The sequence below is a fragment of the Schistocerca cancellata genome, chromosome 9, assembly GCF_023864275.1.
Source record: "Schistocerca cancellata isolate TAMUIC-IGC-003103 chromosome 9, iqSchCanc2.1, whole genome shotgun sequence".
NCBI classification, from domain to species: Eukaryota; Metazoa; Arthropoda; class Insecta; order Orthoptera; family Acrididae; genus Schistocerca; species Schistocerca cancellata.
The window spans coordinates 519,977,577-519,998,055 of NC_064634.1; the positions used below are offsets into that span (position 1 = coordinate 519,977,577).

At 40.4% G+C, this 20,479-nt stretch overlaps 1 protein-coding gene across 2 annotated transcripts in view; it reads right to left on the minus strand.

Annotated features, from left to right (window-relative positions):
* Nucleotides 1-662: 662 nt before the first annotated feature.
* The window catches only part of LOC126100838 (F-box/LRR-repeat protein 3-like), a 310,744-nt gene continuing 290,927 nt past the window's right edge, over nucleotides 663-20,479 (minus strand). For both annotated transcript variants that reach the window (XM_049911491.1, XM_049911490.1), the window contains 4 exons: nucleotides 15,228-15,363; nucleotides 11,866-12,109; nucleotides 6,655-6,860; nucleotides 663-2,737 (listed from right to left, as the gene is read on the minus strand). In XM_049911491.1, coding sequence (XP_049767448.1) covers nucleotides 2,291-2,737; nucleotides 6,655-6,860; nucleotides 11,866-12,109; nucleotides 15,228-15,363 — 1,033 coding nt within the window. In that variant the 3' untranslated portion in view covers nucleotides 663-2,290. The remainder of the gene's footprint in view (nucleotides 2,738-6,654; nucleotides 6,861-11,865; nucleotides 12,110-15,227; nucleotides 15,364-20,479) is intronic.

Sequence of the window (20,479 nt, forward strand, 5' to 3'; positions counted from 1 at the left end):
AGGGTAAGGAGTCATTCCAGTCCCGGGAGCGGAAAGACTTACCTTAGGTGTCTGTATATGTGTGGATGGATATGTGTGTGTGTGCGAGTGTATACCCGTCCTTTTTTCCCCCCTAAGGTAAGTCTTTCCGCTCCCGGGACTGGAATGACTCCTTACCCTCTCCCTTAAAACCCACATCCTTTTGTCTTTCCCTCTCCTTCCCTCTTTCATGATGAGGCAACAGTTTGTTGCGAAAGCTTGAATTTTGTGTGTATGTTTGTGTTTGTTTGTGTGTCTGTCGACCTGCCAGCACCTTCATTTGGTAAGTCACATCATCTTTGTTTTTAGGTATATATATATATAAAGGCCAGGAATGAAGAATTCCACCTGCATTCTCAAATATTAATGACAAATTCACAGATGTGGCCACCTGCCAACCAAGGTAGATGCAGGAATATCTCATTTTTGGTGTGTTAGGGACTTTTTGTAAATCTGAGGCATGCTGACTATATCTGATCATTTAAGGAGTGCATCTTGTGAACACTACAGGCAAATTCTCTACCTGTGACGCTGCTGGAGAGCACACATATTGCAGTATCCTAAATGTGTTAAGGCAACATAGGTAATTGTAATTGCTACACAATCCAGGAAGAAATTTAATAAAGAAAAATCTCTTTCACAGTTGGTACAAATCAATATATTTACAAATATTCATACATGCTAAGTGACAGTGCAGTTCAGTAATACAATGTAAAGCTCAGTCTGTACATACACACCACTGTGGAGAATGCTGTTATTTTTGAAATATCTCATCACAAAATAAGTTAAATGCTACAATATTTAAAAAGAGGCAACACCAGCATAACATCTTTATGATTATTTCTAATGAATAAACTTTGCGTGCAAGTTGCAGATTTACATGCTTTTGTTTTTTTATGAGTAATAAAATGTGAAGTTCCAAGGCAGTCATGACATCTTAAGAATTCCACATGCACAACTGTTGCTCCTGGAATGTACAAGTATTCAGTAACACCGTACAAGCATCGATGAACTACTTTAAGAGTCCACAAGAAATTGTTTGAAGATATGGTTTTTCCATTTGACACAATCGTAGGTACTTTCATGAAAAATATGCAGAAAGAAAACTTATTTCACTGTAATATATTATTTTTCAGCTGCTATACAGAAATTTATAGAAACAGCTGCAAAAAGTAAGCAGAAGTCCATATTGGGAAGCTAAACATCACAAAAGAATATAGGTCAGTATTGATGAGTTGTTTGGAAGTTACCTGACAGCTTAATGAGAACCAGAAATATCTGTGACAACAGAACTAAATAAAGCAGCATTAATAAAAGAAAAAATACATGCTGCACAACATGTTTTACTACATATTTACAACATAGTGACATATATTATCAAGAATGTGTATGCACATTATAAAAGTAAGTAAATGTACCCTTTAAGTCATGAATAGTGTGTAACAGGAATATGTGTGCCTGGCAATGCCTCCTCTAAGAACAACTGTGCAACTACTGTCAACTGAACAATGTTCCATATTGACATCCTCCCTTTCTCCCCCTACTGGTGACTCACAGCATGAGAGAAAAATCAATAATAAAAAAGTAGATTCAAATGTATTACATTACTGGAGACAAATTGCAGGTACCTCATTATATATTCTAATCCTATTCAGTCAAATGAGTAAAGTAAATCTTTTTCAGGTTTAAGATTCAATTACAAATAAATTACTATTTTACTTATCTTACGGCATACTGATTAGAACTGTTGCATTGACCATACAAAATAAAATATTGGTTCGCAATATTTTGCTCAAATAAAGCACCTATACATTAAGCAGCAGTTCTGGTTCAAAGGTAAAATTTCATTTAGCTTGTTTAAAGTTGTGTCAAAAACCAGACTCAATTAAACAGCAATGTAATATAAGCTCTAAAACAATACTCTATTAAAAGGCGAATACTGCAAACCAAATGACAATAACAACCATGATTTTGCCACACACAGGCCACAGATGTTTCACTATAAATTCGCATGTGAGTGCAACCATTCTGATTAATTAGCAATGACAACAGGTATAACCTACACATCCTTTCCTATTGTTACCATTAATAATAATCGAGATTGCTCCACAGTGGATCCCAAATGATCACGTGGAAGGTGGAGTCATATAAAGCCAGATATAAGGGTATTACATAGACAAGAAGTACAAAGTTTTGCATCCTTACATTTTGGGTGGCTATTTACTCCTTTAATTTGTAATAACAGTGAACCAAAAAATACAGTTATCCTGTTTCACCACATCGGCATAAATTCTGGAGTCCATTCTCGTCCAAGAAGCTGAGACACAACTTCACAGGTACGTGCTAAATCGAAGTCTGCATCTTCAACTAAACACTCCTCCGTGACATATAATTCACGCAGGCGTGGTCCACAGACACGAACAAACTCCACAAAAGCACGGCAAGAAACTTCACATTCAGCCAGTCCTAATGAAACGAGCCTGGGACACCCAGCTGCCAGCCGCGGCAGCTCGCATTCTGTCAGAGGCTCACCCCCTCCGACGACAAGCTCACGAAGGCGGGGGCAGTGACCCGCAACTGCAGCAAGAGCTTGGCGAGGTACACCATCTCCAAAGTACAAATTTGTTGCAGGTACGTATGATGCAAATAATGCCTCCAAGCAGCCAGCCGGAACACGGAAAAAATACATAACGAGGTTCACTGCTGGTGAGTGACGAACCTGTAAAACATAAATGAATTACAAACTTGAAATGCAAAATTTTCGAGGTACTGTTAACCTAAAAATCAGAGATGGGAAATAAAAAAAGTAGAAAACTCAGACAATTGGCTGCTAAAAAAGTCACTCACTCTATCATATTTGAGTAAATTCTCACTGTCACATAAAGTACAAGAAATTAGTGTGTTCAAGGAAGTAACTGAGATTTAAAAAAAAAAAATTAATTTGCAATAAATGAGTTGTTTATGACATGATGTACACAAGTAAATAAGTAATTCTCCCCTCCTATTCAGTCTGCATGCCGAAGACATCGGATGGATGACATCGGAAGTTCACTGAGGCTTTTTGCAGATGATGCTGTGGTGTATCGAGAGGTTGTAACAATGGAAAATTGTACTGAAATGCAGGAGGATCTGCAGCGAATTGACGCATGGTGCAGGGAATGGCAACTGAATCTCAATGTAGACAAGTGTAATGTGCTGCGAATACACAGAAAGATAGATCCTTTATCATTTAGCTACAAAATAGCAGGTCAGCAACTGGAAGCAGTTAATACCATAAATTATCTGGGAGTACGCATTAGGAGTGATTTAAAATGGAATGATCATATAATGTTGATTGTCGGTAAAGCAGATGCCAGACTGAGATTCATTGGAAGAATCCTAAGGAAATGCAATCCGAAAACAAAGGAAGTAGGTTACAGTACGCTTGTTCGCCCACTGCTTGAATACTGCTCAGCAGTGTGGGATCCGTACCAGATAGGGTTGATACAAGACATAGAGAAGATCCAACGGAGAGCAGCGCGCTTCGTTACAGGATCATTTAGTAATCGCGAAAGCGTTACAGAGATGATAGATAAACTCCAGTGGAAGACTCTGCAGGAGAGACGCTCAGTAGCTCGGTACGGGCTTTTGTCAAAGTTTCGAGAACATACCTTCACCGAAGAGTCAAGCAGTATATTGCTCCCTCCTACGTATATCTCGCAAAGAGACCATGAGGATAAAATCAGAGAGATTAGAGCCCACACAGAGGCATACCGACAATCCTTCTTTCCACGAATAATACGAGACTGGAATAGAAGGGAGAACCGATAGAGGTACTGAAGGTACCCTCCGCCACACACCGTCAGGTGGCTTGCGGAGTATGGATGTAGATGTAGATGTAGAAGCAATGATTGAAATACTGGTATTAAATTTGGGTTGTTAGTACACTTCAGGGTGAAAAGATGTCAGTGGCAACACTTCTGCCATCACCAAAACAAAGAAAAAAATCAGAGGATCCGTTGAATTAACTGTCCAATGGTCACAGAATTTGGCTTAAGAGACAAACAAAGAAAGATGAAAGTGCTGCGTCCCTCACAAAAATAGGTCTACTCGAATCAAAAACAGGCCTTAATTTGAGCAAGAAATTTCTGAAACTGTACATAAGAAACACAGCATTGCATGGAAGTGAATTGCAGAGTCTAAAATAATTTGGAAAAGAAGATAACTGAAGCACCCAAGCTACGGTGTTACTAAGGATGTTTAAACTGAAGTGGACTGATAAGATGAGAAATTAGAAGGTTTTTCCACAAAATGAATTGAGGAAACATATATGAGAAAAATGAAGCCTAGGAAAAGGAACTGGGTGACAGGACACGTATTAAGGCATCAGGGTGTAAAATCAAAAAGTACTACAGGAGCTGGAAATTGCAAAACTACAGGGGAAGACAGAGATTTAGTTATATGCAACAAATAATTGAGGATGTTAGATGTAAGAGCTACTCCGAGATGGCAAGGTTGGCACAAGAGAGGAAGTTGTAGTAGAATGCCTCAAAGCAGAAAGAACACTGGTGAAAGGAAAAAAAAGTGAGATTGTGTGCCCAGTACTGGACACTAGTATAAATCCAGAAGAGAAGCAGAAGCACAGGTGAGTAGGAGGCAGAAGACCAGAACCCCGTCTGAGGGTTCAACAGGTTTGAATGTAAAAGGGCTTCTCAATCACGGGAAGAGTTAACTGTGTTGCACCTGATATTGACATGACAGCGTGAGATTTGAAGAGTCTGTACATACATTGAGGAGACATTGGTCATAGCAGAGAGGTAATTTAGTGGCCACTGAGTGGAGTGCTGCAATAGCTGCACAAAATATTCTGGTCCACATCATTCTGGAGGAAGCCAATATTACTCTTTCATAGTGTAGCTGCACAGACATATCACACAGATAAAGACTGGAGGGACAGTACTCTACAGAGGGTATTAACAACACCATTTGGTGAGGCCTCAATATTAAGCTAGTGTAGAATACTGAAACAAGTAAAAAGAACAAAACCTGTAAAAAATATAGTAAAGAAAGACTCTCTGCAGAAACAATAAAAGAAGAATGTTGATTTGAAAGAAACAGGGATTTGGTATTAGAGCCATAGCTTTAAAAATCTTGTGAATATGTGTGATGAAACAAGACATAAGACATTGATAAAATTTGTAAATTCATTCAGATTTTTTGTTTTTTATCAAATGGGTGAATTGAAATGAAATGATTATACAGGTTAGTGTGTAGAATCTACGAGACTTGAGGTATCCAGAAATATATCGTCAGACTTTCCAAAGAATGTTTGTCCACACAATTCTGGAGGTACCATGACGTAGATAAATGTGAAAATTATTACATAATTAGCTTAACAGCTCATGCCTCCAACTCACTGACATGCTTAATCTACAGATGACTAGAAAAGAAAATTGATGATTTGTTAGATGAACATTTGTATGGCTTTAGGAATGGTAAAAACTCGAGAGAAGCAGTTCTGATGCTGCACTTGGGGAAAATAAAACTCTCAGTTTCACACGGTTTGTCAGTGTAAATAGTGTTTGATAATGCTGAATGGAGAAAAATGTTTGAAAGTCTCAGAAAAATTGGTAAAATATAAGAATCTAAGAGCAAAGAGGTGCTTGGATTAAAAAGGGGCTAAGGTAAGGTTGCAGTGTTCTCCCCTATTGTTTAACCAGTGCACTGAAAAGAATAATGAAAGAGAGGTTTGGAATTGGTGTTAAACTTTATGGTGAAATCGTGTAACTGATAAGATTCACTGGCATCATTGCTATCCCAAGTGAAAGCAACCTGTTGAATGGAAAAACAGTCTAATGAGTACAAATATGAACTAAGCCTCAACCAAAGAAAGATGAAAGTAATGAGGAGTAGCAGAAATGAGATTAGCCAATAAATGTGGCATCAAAATGATGGTACACGAAGTAAAGGAATCTGCTATCTCGGAAACAAAGTACCGCACCACAGACAAAGCAGGGAGGACATTGATAACAGCAAACTAACACAGATAAAGAGGGGATTCCTGTCCAAAAAAACATAAGAAGTCTACTACTATGAAACATAGGCCTTAATCTCAGGAAGAAACGCCTGTGAATATATGTCTGGAGCAAAGCATTGTATGGAAATGAGCTACAGGCTGTGAGATACCGGAAAAGAAGAGAATAGAAACAAAGTAATATACCACGTTACACTCGCACTCAGTTATCACGTTATTACTGCTTGCATAAATTTGCCTTATCATTTTGCATTCAGTGTACGCTGTGGTGATTGGTGTGCAGACCACAGTCTTATAAATTTGTACTAACATTCTTGGTTGGGTTGTGTGCCCAAGGTAAACAGAAGAATTTGAGATAAGGTATTACAGAATGCTGAAAATTAAGTGGGCCAATAAGATAAAGAAATGAAGTTTTGCACAAAATTGGCAAGAAAAGGAATGTCTGGAAAACACTGATGAGAAGAAGGGACAGGCTGTAGGACACTTGTTAAAGATATGAAGGAATAACATCCATGGTACTTGGCAGAAACTGTAGGGAATGGCAGGGGCTGAAATATAGTCAATAATTAATGTTGGGTGTAACTGCAACTCTGAGATGAAGTGTTTCCATGGCCTTCACATACCAGTGCTTGCCAACAATGTGGGGAAATGCGTCGTGGCGGCTGTCCCTCACTGTCCCCATCTCCATTCGCATAGACATCAACGTGCAGATACTCCAAGCTCACGTGCTTCTCGGACGAGAGTGCCAGCAGCAGTTCGTCGCTCAGTAAAGAGTAACTGAGCGAGAGTTCCCGCAGGCAGTGGCAGTGGTCCGCTAGCGCGAGAACACCTGTGACAGATGTATGTGGAAATATCTGCTTAAAATTACTCTTACAAACACACTCCTGGAAATGGAAAAAAAAACACATTGACACCGGTGTGTCAGACCCACCATACTTGCTCCGGACACTGCGAGAGGGCTGTTAAAGCAATGATCACACGCACGGCACAGCGGACACACCAGGAACCGCGGTGTTGGCCGTCGAATGGCGCTAGCTGCGCAGCATTTGTGCACTGCCGCCGTCAGTGTCAGCCAGTTTGCCGTGGCATACAGAGCTCCATCGCAGTATTTAACACTGGTAGCATGCCGCGACAGCGTGGACGTGAACCGTATGTGCAGTTGACGGACTTTGAGCGAGGGCGTATAGTGGGCATGCGGGAGGCCGGGTGGACGTACCGCTGAATTGCTCAACACGTGGGGCGTGAGGTCTCAACAGTACATCGATGTTGTCGCCAGTGGTCGGTGGAAGGTGCACGTGCCCGTCGACCTGGGACCGGACCGCAGCGACGCACGGATGCACGCCAAGACCGTAGGATCCTACGCAGTGCCGTAGGGGACCGCACCGCCACTTCCCAGCAAATTAGAGACACTGTTGCTCCTGGGGTATCGGCGAGGACCATTCGCAACCGTCTCCATGAAGCTGGGCTACGGTCCCGCACACCGTTAGGCCGTCTTCCGCTCACGCCCCAACATCGTGCAGCCCGCCTCCAGTGGTGTCGCGACAGGCGTGAATGGAGGGACGAATGGAGACGTGTCGTCTTCAGCGATGAGAGTCGCTTCTGCCTTGGTGCCAATGATGGTCATATGCGTGTTTGGCGCCTTGCAGGTGAGCGCCACAATCAGGACTGCATACGACCGAGGCACACAGGGCCAACACCCGGCATCATGGTGTGGGGAGCGATCTCCTACACTGGCCGTACACCACTGATGATCGTCGAGGGGACACTGAATAGTGCACGGTACATCCAAACCGTCATCGAACCCATCGTTCTACCATTCCTAGACCGGCAAGGGAACTTGCTGTTCCAACAGGACAATGCACGTCCGCATGTATCCCGTGCCACCCAACGTGCTCTAGAAGGTGTAAGTCAACTACCATGGCCAGCAAGATCTCCGGATCTGTCCCCCATTGAGCATGTTTGGGACTGGATGAAGCGTCGTCTCACGCGGTCTGCACGTCCAGCACAAACGCTGGTCCAACTGAGGCGCCAGGTGGAAATGGCATGGCAAGCCGTTCCACAGGACTACATCCAGCATCTCTACGATTGTCTCCATGGGAGAATAGCAGCCTGCATTGCTGCGAAAGGTGGATATACACTGTACTAGTGCTGACATTGTGCATGCTCTGTTGCCTGTGTCTATGTGCCTGTGGTTCTGTCAGTGTGATCATGTGATGTATCTGACCCCAGGAATGTGTCAATAAAGTTTCCCCTTCCTGGGACAATGAATTCACGGTGTTCTTATTTCAATTTCCAGGAGTGTAGGTTGAGGTGTAGTGAGGTGGAACAGCCCCACTTGGTACACTGTACTCTTTAAATAAATAATTCTTTTTTTTTTAAGTTTTTTTATTATACACACAAGGCAAATACCATGATTACAAAAAATTTCTAAATTCTAATTAGTGCCCTATTTCACTAAATTTTAGTATTCACAGTATAGTTTTCAGCCTGCTGATATTTCAGATTATATGGAAATGCTCTGTGTAAGGAAATATCTACAATTTTACTGGAGGCAGTGACACTAACTGCTAGACTACATGCTGTGGAATAATATGTTACTTCATTAATTACACAAAGTATAAAATTATACTTAAAAAAAAAAGAAAAAAAAATTCTTAGCAGGCTTTTGTAGATCCATGTACATGCCAAAGCTTATGCCACATAAATTATACCAGTTTGTGGATATCCGTACCCTTGTTAATTTAAACTATTTTCTGTCTAATATATTTTAGTACCTTTTCCCTTTTCTGTCTTTTCTGTTAATACAGAAACCATAATGTATTTTAATATTTGTAATCTTTTGTCCTATGTGCATCTTTATATAGGCTTTCCACACAAAGCAGCAGCCAGATGGTAACTGGTCATCAGTGAGTCTACACCTTATGTTCAGTGTTATATTATAAGTCAGTGTGATGATACAGCAGTGCCTATGTTGTTAAGAAGAGCAATTCAATGTTCCTCCGGACACGCACACTTAATGAAGGCACTGCAATATCATATTTTCCTGCTGATACTAGCCAGTAACTTTCAGTTACAAATTTCCCTCCTGTACAGGAATTACACGATGTGTGTACGAGAACACGTTGTGACGATGAGTGGCGACATACAAAAGTTTGGGTTTAGCTACGAGCTGTAAACAGATATCCAAAGCGGTTAAGGTGGCCACACACACAGAGCCAGGAAATCCAGGTTCGAGTCCCAATCCAGCACAGATTTTCATTGTTGTCATTCCTTATATAGCTAATTGTTGTTCATATTCATAATTGAAAATCCATTTCATATATGTCAGTCAGTGTTTGGATTTTGTTATGTGATTTTCAGTTGGTCATTGCCCATCACTCAATACACAAACACCTACATTGGTCAGACTTTTGCCACTTGTGAAATTTATGAGAGCATTCATAGATTATATAGCTTACTGACCTGTGTTGTAAAATTTGTAATGACACATTATGAGCAGGCTGATAATTATAAGTTTATTATCAGTAAATATGAATGAACTGAGAAGTAAAATCAAGTGTGTTTTTGTGCATCATTATTAAAAATCTGAATCACCTAATAATCATAAGAAGAAGAAGATTGGGATGATAAAATTTCTTCAGACTTAAGCAGCACAAAAACTAGGTCAGTAACATTTCAAGGTTTGTTAACGATTGTTTCATAGCTTCTGTTACTGCTAATAACTAGACACCAGTGCTGAGCTTTAATTTGTACACTAAAGCACTGAAGATGATCATTATGTGGTCAAAAATTGATTTTGCTGTTAATAAACTGTCAAAATTACGGCCAACGCTGTCCTTCCTTCTAATTTTACTTATTATATGGTTGTTGTGCACACAGCACTCTATGGAGTAGTCAATCAACAAATCAAAATACCACATCCCCAATAAGTGAAGCCTAGATGCTTTAGAATAAAACAATACACATATATCTGGTGCTAAAGTAATTCAGAGAATTGGACACTTCAAATTTTTCCCACAGAGGTGGTTACCTATCAGTAACCCCTCTGTCTCCCAAATTCCTTGTGTAAGACTATGAATGAGATTCTGCCTGCACTGGGACATAACTGGTAACATTTATCTTAGTCTGAAAATTCTACTAGACACTGGACAAACTGAATTGGCACACGTCTTCATAGAAAGTAACAGATGGCTTCTGCTCTTTAACTTAACTGCCAGGTTTTTCAGTATTTGAGGGCACCAACCTTCGCAGAGTGAAATTGCTGCGCACAGCAATGTACACTGTACTGTACAAAACATTCAGTATCACAGCATAAGTTCACAAATGAACCTCTGAAGTTGTCAGTTTCTGAATGTCTATGACAGTTTGTGTTGTTGTTGCACTTAATGGTTACCTCATCAACAAGTCTGACAAAGTTCTTAGCAAACAATGTGCACCATCTGTGGATGTTTTTTGGGCCATGTGGAGTTCCCTATACCTCCTCAGCTCCACTTTCTCAGCTCTTCTGTCCTCCAAAATCAAGCTACAGTTTGTTACAGTTTATGCAGGGATGACCAGATCACTTGCAGCATCTCTCCTCGCTGCTTCACACTTGTGCCTCCAGGACAAGTACTATTCTACCAAATGAACATCTGGTGCACAATACTGGAGGTATTTGTCTTCTATCTCTCAGATTCCTAAACGCACTGACAAAGTGGGTAAAAAATGTTGCATATTACAATTTGACCTTCCCTTGCATAAACAGGTAGTCAATTATGTGGTCATCCAGTTTTCAAGTATATCATCCTAATCTGCACATGTGATGGCAGTGCAAGAGTATGGCTTGTCAACACACACACACACACACACACACACACACACACACACACACACACACACACACACACGACTGCAGTCTCAGGCAATTGTAGCCTCTCTGTGAGCAGCAGCACCAGCGTGCGATGGGAGTGGCGACTGGATGGGAGTACGGAGGATGCTGGGGTGGGATGGGGAGGGGGAGGGATAGTAGCAGGGTAGGGTAAGAGTGGTGAACAGTGATGTGCTGTTGGGGAGCATACCTGGATGGGGTGGAAAGAGAGTAGGGCAGCTGTGTGCAGTCGGGAGGTTAGGCGGAGGACAGGGAAGAGGTGTGGAAGGGGGGCGACAGAGGGAAAGGAGAGAAGTAAAAAGACTGAATGCAATGGAGGAATGAGGGCTGTGTAGTGTTGGAATGAGAACAGAGAAGGGGCTGGATGGGAGAGGACAATGACTAACGAAGGTTGAGGCCAGGAGGGCTATGGGAATATAGAATATATAGCAGGGAAAGTTCCCACCTGTGCAATCCAGAAAAGTTGGTGTTGGTGGGAAGGATCCAAATGGCACAGAACTCAGTATCTCTGCTATATGGGGAGTGGCAACTTTCCTTTTCATAATATTGTTGAAAATGATGTGATGTTTTATGGTGAGGTGATTAAATTGGCTACGATCACTTCATAGCTTCTGTTACTGCTAATAACTAGACACCAGAGCCTACGAGCTTTAAGTTGTATGCTAAAGCACTGAAAATGATCATTATGTGATCAAAAATTGATTTTGCTGTTAATAAATCAACAAAATTATGGCCAAAGCTCACCTTCCTTCTAATTTTGATATGCGCTTGCGTGTATAATTAACATTTTTGAATTCTGTTAAGAGTTTTTTGCCTTGCTTATAAACTGCTGATCGTATTTACAAAAGTGAATAATGTCAGATAAAAATGTCAGTACAGAATAATTCACTGTTTATATACTATAAATTCAAATTTTGTATAATGTTTGGTTTCTACAGAAATAGAAGATGCAATACAACTGACTTACCACCTGGAGAAACACGAGGACAGCTCTTCATCCTCAGTAGCTGCAGTGTACGTGAACTGCTGGAAGCGAGCGCCTTCAAGGACGGATCATCGACGGGTGTGTTATCTATAGCTAATGACCGAAGGGAATGAGACCGATCAAATACCACAGTCAGTGCAGAGACAAATGATTCTTGGTCCATATCCAAAAACACAGGCCGTGCACTGCTAATCAATGCTAGTGTCTTCAAAGAACAGTTTACCAGCTAAAAACAGAAACAGAAGAACCATACATAACTCATCCATCACCTTAACCAAATGATGCATATATTGTAGTAAAGTAATGATGTGTGTGACAGATCCTAAATTTAGCTAAAGTGCAAAGGATAGAATTCAAGTCAGTTCTTCCTTAACCATTGATCAATTACAGTAAATGGGTTTAGGCTCTGAATACACAATTAACAGTTTTCACACATAAATTCTTTTGGTTCAATTCCACTATTTTAAGAAATACTTTTAAAAACTAATGCTGATAATTTTTACTTCAAATTGTTCTGCTGTTTTGTAAAATTTGTGTTTCAGTAACTAGTCACAAACCTTAACTTTGAAAATGTGAGGTTCAGTCAAATGAAAACCGGATACCTGCACAATGGGACCATGGAATGTTTCCATTCAAAAGTAATCACCACATGCATTAAGACATTTATCCCATTAGGAGACGAGACAATCAATTGCTGTTTCACAGAATGCTATCTGCCACTGACAGATCGTGACCACATCCACTCTCGCACTTCCTCATCTGACTGAAACAGATGTCAATACGTGTGTTTCTTCAAGTCACCAAAGATGTAAATATCTCACAGTGAAAGATCCAGGCTGTATGGGAGATGCTGTTGTGTTTCCCAACAAAATCACTGAAGTGTGGTCTTCATCCATTTGGCACATGGGAATAGGCAATATCGCGGAACAGGAATATTCTGTCTGATAGCATTCTGACAGCCTGAGCGCAAACAGCAAAGCTGACAGTGCAAACATCCCCCCCCCCCCTCCCCCGTATAGAAATCCAAAGCTGCCCCAACAAATTCTGGGGTAAGGTCATGCATGATCTTCTCCAACTGGAGGGGGCCTCTACTTGTCGAGTTCCTAGAGTGTGTAGCCACAATCAATGTGTAGCCCTATGAAGACACTTTGGAGAAACACCCATGAATGCTGTTGGCTGGAATCATCCTTATGCATGATAATGTTTGCTCCCACACTGCCAATCAGACAATGGCCAAGTTTAAGCAATGTGGTTGGGAAACACTGCAACATCTTCCTTACTGCCCAAGTCTTCCACCGTGTGATTTTGTACATCCTTGGTGACCTGAAGGAAGACTTGCATCGACGTTAGTTTCAGTCAGACAAGGAAGCACAAGAGTGGATGCAGTCATGCACCTGCAGGTGGCAAATCACATTCTACGTGACAGTAATTGGTTGTCTCATCTTCCAGTGAGATAAATGTCTTAATATGTGTGGTGTTCGCTTTTGTATGGAACCATTCCGTGGTCCCCTGTGGTGTTCGCTTTTGTATGGAACCATTCTGTGGTCCCCTTGTGGAGGCTATTCAGTTTTCATTTGATTACCCCCCCCCCCCCCCATATTTATATATTTATGTACAGACTGAAAGAACCATACAAAATCAACAGGAATAAATCCTCAAAAAAAAAAAAAATCCAATTCTAAATGGAGAAGGATTCAGCTGTTTCAACACTTGGTAAGTAAATGCTATCTTTTGTCTAAAATAGCATTAGGACATAAAAATTGTGACTAAAATATGCAGCTCAGAGGTGACAAAGATGTATAGGGTAAAAAGAAAATTGTTGGTAAGTAAACAGGAGTGGTTACAGATAAGGTTTCCAGAAAATACTGAAATGAACTGTGGATTAAGACCAATCAATGAAGATTCCTCCTTTTTATTACCTTTAGACTGCAAAATGAAGTAACTGATATTTAGACATCAAGTGGTGCATTTTTAGGGTTCTGTGTTTCAGTCTGTAAAAACAGAGCACTTATAAGATCACTTTGTTGCCCGTCTGATTGTTAAGAATCTTTCTCAGAAATGGGCAGACATATCACATTCGAATTTATGCCACATATTAAGGTCTATAGTTCCTTGGAGGTGTAAAAATTTTAAGCTTCTGAATCATTTCAATCAAAAGATATGGCCACTTATGTGACATATTCTGATACTCAAAAACTTACTCATCAGAATCCATAGGATACTTCCCGTTGATCTACAATTGTAAAATTTGGCAAGAAGCAAGGTCTTACAGTACAAGTAAAAGAAAAAATCTAAAATAGTTAACTTATAACTGTATCACATCAAAAAACACTTTTTGCCATTTTTTATCAATCTGTCTGGCTGACCTTCGTTTAAGAACCCTTTTTTTCTTAAACAGTTTGGCAAATCAAGTTCACATTTATGTCACATACTTAAGTCTACAGTCCATCCATAATGTAAAAAGTAAGTCAATGCAGTCAAAAGAATTGGTAATCAATGTCACATTCTTTCATACTCATAAATTTATAGAATAATACTTTCTGTAGAATTAGAATCATAAAATTCAGTAAAAACTAAGGTTACACACTACAAATAAAGTAAAAATCTGAATCATTTTGTGGTGTTGCAGTTCTTATTGTTATGTCCATGCTTGCAATGAAATGGGAAGAGGAATTCCGCCTTATGCAAGACACCTTTTTTCTGTTTTGGGTGGTGGTGGTGGGGGGGGGAAGTGTCTTGCATAAGGCAGAATTCCTCTTCCCATAAAAATCTGACAATTGTTAAATTATAATTATATCACATAAAAAAATACCTATTTCCATTTGAATATTCAGTGCATTCATCACCTGTCAAAAAGCATAATAAACGAACATTGCTGCTTGCAAACATAAAATGTAAGTTGTAGTCATGTTTTACATTATGCGAGTCCTACTCATACTTGGCTATTTATTAACACACTAAATCTACAATGCAGAGATATTGCTGCATCAACACTTATGATCAGTTGAAACTACAGAAGTTTGTTCTGTTCTTTTCTGAAGTACAATGTGATCATAAACCTGTATTCAGAACTGTGTCCTCTGATATAGTCTCTTAATTGTTCAGCATGTGAGAAACTCTATACACAAAATGGGAAGTGAGTGGAGAAATCATTCAAAATACATGCCAGCATTTTCAAATTACAGAAAATGGTAAAAGAAAAAAGTACAGAAAGACTGTAGCAATGAGAAAAAACATTGTTTTTTTGCTGTCAGGAAGAGAATTTGCAGACACAGGTTGCCAGAGTGGTTTGCTTCTGTGTTAGTCAAATTATTCCTCTAAATATTAATTCAGACATTGCTCACCCTAGATAAAATCTGGCATGCCATTTCAGCAGATTCTACTGAGCTATCAGTCTTAAAAACAGCAAATTTGAGATGTTGAGCATGCCTCCTCAGAATGTACTCGATTAACTTAGGTGACGTGGGTGGCAGGTGTGACCTGAAAAAGGATTTTTATCAGTTAGTAAGCAGCCACAACTCACAGTAACTTACAACAATGAAATCTGATATCAAACAGTAAAGTAGATATAATATGGCTCTTGATTGGTAACCGTGTGGTTGTAGTACCCACACATGGGCTACACTGTGTACTCATCTGCTACTGTCACCTAGGCTTTCTTCAATGAACTGAAATACCCTTATTAATGTACTTACAAATAACAGTCAACATCTATAGATGTAAAAAATATTTTCTTTGAACAATGTTGTTATAGTCAAGTCAACTTTAAGCTACTAATAGCAGATAAACAGTGGCCATATAGTAAAACTGAGGAGGCACCAGCTTTTTCCTAATTAAGTGCTTCCTTATTAAAGTACTCAAATGTAGATGGCATAAATGTGAACAGCATTAAGCAAGGTAATGATACTTTATTGCTAATACCATTGCTTAAGGTAACTTGCCAGTGAATGGCTGGAAAAACAGTAAGAATTTTCATGAAGTTAATGATGGTCTAACTATATAATGTGAACTCTGAATACAAAGAAATTTTAGGACAATGAAAGTGTTTTAAGGATGAAAATTTTGGTATAAGAATAATCAGAATAGCTTTGATATAAACTTTATTATATAAACATTTATGTCGGTTAGTAATTTAAAATTTTTCCTGCCAGTCTATGTTTGCAGTCTTATTAACTACTTTTTTTAGACGCTTAAAACTTTGTGCACACATTTCTGACACTGTTATCTAAAAAAGTAGACTAAAATTGAATGATTTCAATCAATAGTTTTTATACTATAAATAGATAAATTAAACAATCAAAATTAATGTAATTTTTTATAATTAATAAGGGTATATTTCTCCTCCTGGTGATAGTAAGCTGGTGTCTGTAGTCTACTTTTCTCCAAATGGTAGCCTGAAATATGACGAAAATTTCAGACATCTAGCTCAAATAGTTTTTTTCTTCTTTGAATAAAATTAACATGTCAGAAAATTTGATTCTTGGGAAATTCAGTTTAAAGGTACATTTCATCTGTTATTCACCTCTGTTGTCCTTAAAACCCTCCAGTTGCATAATATTCTTGGTTTGTGTGTTCTTCATCTTCTCTCTTCCTCCTCTTGCTCCTCTTTGCTATTCTGGCCTCTTTAGTTGCCTCAAGAACCCATTTTTGGCCACTCTCAAGGAATCAACTTCCATCAGTGCTTGTCTCATATTGAAACCATCATTAAAGCAAATAACTGCATCTAATACCCATAATCTCATGGTATTGAAACCAACAAACACAGTTTTAGGCAGGCATTCCCATATCACATGGTTGAAACATTCATTAACATTTTGTGTCTTTCCATGTAAGCACCGTGACAATAGTTTAGTGTCACATAGGGCCCTGTATGTGGGCTTAACTGCTTCCAATACCTCAAATGGCAGGGAGTGATGGTGTGCACAAGTCCCACCATTTGCTATTGCTTTTTTGTACCCACACCATGTGTCTACACCACTGTCGCAGAGACCATGCTGTGGATGGTCATCCATAGAAGCTTTATGGAAAAAGGTAGCCCATATTGCTTTCTTCATGGCCTCAATATTGTCTCAATTCCTTCTTATGGCTAAACCATAACAGAGCTGCAGTTTGTCCACCTCTTCCTTAGAGAGACGATCCCAGCCACCAATTGGTTTGCCATCACTGAGCTTTTCCCCCTTCATATCTTTTATTAGCTTACATAAACATGTGACCATCCTCTTTTGGACATGACCAACACACTAACTCTTCTATTTTTACAGTTCCTCCATAAGGCATATTTTCCATCACATTTGAAAACCCTTTGGAGTTTCCATCTCCAAGGTATTTCACATACCATACACCATAGTTCTCTTCTGATCTTTGAAATATTCTGAGAACTCCCTCTGATTCCATTCCACCACTGTACCCAGAAAAAATTCTGAACACAAACATGATCCTGGTTATTTCCTTTGGAACCATACAGTCTATGCCAGTCACCGTTCCATTTTATAGGGATGTTGCGGTGACAACACCATTCAATGATAGCTGACCACGCTTCTGCCATGTCCCATCAAAGGCTGCAGCTATATCAGTGTCACCGTCATTGCATAACACAGTTTCTTCTACTGCTTTCTTCACTGAAACAGCACTCACTTGACCAAGACTTTCAAGAAGTAACTGTGTGAACTTCTCAAATCTTGTAGGCGGGGTCAAATTCAAGAAAGCACAAAATGTTTGAGATGCCTTTCTACCCTTCCCAATACACCTCATTCCATATGAAAGTTTGATATTTGAGTTATAAACTCTTCCTTTGCACAATCCAGAAGAATACCTAGTTTTAGTTACCCCCATAGAATCACAAAACACTTGTAACTTACTAGCCATACCTTTCCTTCCTTCAAAATCTTCGACGATTTTAATACTACCTTTTCCACAAAGTGCACACATAGCAGCATTCTTTAGAAGCGAACATAAAGCACTCAATTCAGCAATTATGGAAACATTCTGTTACAGTATTTTGATTGTATTTTATAGAAATGTCACTCTGGGTACTCAAATATTGGTAATTTCCAAGAATGATTGCCTATCAAAGTTGCTGGGTCCAAATGATACATATTGAATGTACAATCGTAAATCGATCATGCAACTCCGGTGGCAGGTGTTGTGTTCAATTACTTGTGATCATCATTTTTATCTGTTTTCTGTCATTCCCTTATTTGCTCTAAATTACATACCCCCACGAATTATTTGGGAGTTGCTAAGGGAACCAAGACGATTTATGTCATTAGTGACTGGGATCTCTGATGCTCCTGACATTTCTTCTGCGGATTCTCTCACATGGAAGAACCTAATTCCATGTTTATCCAGTGTAGGAAATTGTTCGACTTTTTATCACAAATATGGTTGAGCCGTGCATGGCTCGTGTTCCCGTCATCATGTATTTTACACCCTGTTTTTAACATACTTCCACCTCACTACATTAATTTAAATTACTGCTGTCACTGAGTTGCTGCTTTGCCTGACCGTGAGTGGTGTTAGCAGCACGTATCGATACCCCTCTCGTAGTATCTTTACTCGACTGCTATTACTTCCCTGTCATTGTCTGTCATAAAGTAGTTCGTCACGAGTTCGGGTAGCGAGTTCAGGTCTGCCAGTCATTTGGAATATGTCTGCAGTGCAGTCCGGACCTGCCAGTCGGGAGTTGCAATGCGGCACTAGTGCAGTTGGGTTGGAGCAGCAGTGAGGTCTGCGTCAACACGGTTCACCCGACCACTGCCGCCATGCATCACGAGTCGGGCCACAGTCTTGGTGGATTGTTGGTCAGTCATCCTACAGGATGATGCATTTGGCTCACCAACCGTTCATGAGTCGGCTGTATATGTGTGCATCGACTCCCAGTTTGTCTTCATGCATGTTTAGTCACTGTTGTGTATTGTTCAGGTCGTCGTACAAGTCTTTATCAGGTTGTGAGTGTAGTTGACATGTTTTCTTTTGAGAAGTTATTTTAAATGTTGTCGGCATACTGGCTTTGAGAGGTCGGTTGTCTCATCGGGTGACGTGTAACTGGTTCTCTGAGTGCTTCTGGCTGCCTTCAATTATTATTTTGTGTAACTTGGGTAGGTCCTTTCTTGGTGCATGGATGTCGTTTAGCCAGTGGGCATGTTTCCTCTGCACGGTTGGGTCCGAGGCAGTATTTCCACCATCGTGTGTCTGGAAGTGAGTGGGAGACGCACCAGCAGTGCAGTCATGACGGAGCAGCAGTCAGGGATGGACCAACAGGCAATCAGTCGGTTGCTGTGGACCAGGGAAGAAGTCTCTGCACGGTGCAGTTGCTGGGTCCGTTGCCACTCCCTGCACATCTCTGAGTGTGTGTGGAGCTGTCTGATCGCTACGAGCTTGTGGTTCACTGACCCAGGACATCAAAGTTGAGTAGTAGTTTCAACTACCCAAGCCACATCTATTTGTGTTGTGCGCTTCCAAACTCTCGTGTGTTTGAATTCTCATGAGACTGGTGGCAAGAAAGTCGTCGTGTCGGTCGATCCACGGCTGTCCCTTCGTTGGGTTTCGGCGGATCAAGTATAGTTGGGCTCACTACCTCTCTCGCTTAAGTGAACAAGGGCAGACCGACCTCCCTGGAGGCTTTCTGAGTGCAACCAGTGTTTATCTGTTGTCAGTTATTTTAAATTTTAGGCTTATGGTTATTTGTTTTGTTTTCTTAAAATTTTTCAAAATTAATTTTTCAAATTTATCTTTCAAGCTTAAACATTGCGGCCTCCTGCCTTTAAAAGATTATGGATATATTTTAAAATTTTGAAGTTTAATTGTGCTCCTCAGCCACTGGTATCACTGGTAGCAGAGCGTGGTTACGCTCGTGCTTACCAACCTAGTTGTGGTCAGTTTCACTCTTGTTTCCATGTGTGTCTGTGGCATGGTACTGTTTGCCTTGTTATTTTTTCAGGAGTTACGATAATGGCAGTCAGACAGAGTCCAGAGATTGGCCTGCTAAGAAGCCCATCTCATTTATGAGTTGGCAATAAGGCGTCAACCGACGGAGGGCAGTGTTCCAGAATTGGTAGCCCATTTGCGTGCTGCTGTGCAATTCAGTTTCCTTTAAGGTTATTGGAGGCCTTGAAGTCACTATTTGTCTTCCAGAGGGAACCCAACCTGGTGACAGTAAGCTGTATTGAGTGCAGGTACTGATAATCTGTTTTCAGACATTACCTTCTAGTCTTAAAGTTGTGGTAGCTCTTGGGTTGTCAGCTTCGAGTAATCCCTTCAGCTTTGGTCATCTTGTGAGGCTTAGCTCGGTGCCTTCTACTGTGTAGGGATGTCGAGTCGCCTGGGGCTTGTTCCCTCTGCATTGCTGAAGTCTGGGTGGATATCTCGCTATTTTCGTTGCTGGCTTAGCAATGGCTGTGAATTGGTCATCTAGCCGGACTTAGGTCAGTCTCTTCCTGGGGCAGGGATGTCGGGTAGCCAGTGGGCATGCTCTGCAGCAGTGGGTCCGAAAGAACCTTCTGCTTGCGGCCTTTCTCGGCCACTGTCTTGCACCTTTCTAGAAGCTGCTAGTTAGTTTATTTCGGCATATCACCCCCAGGTTTTGGTTTGAGGGGGC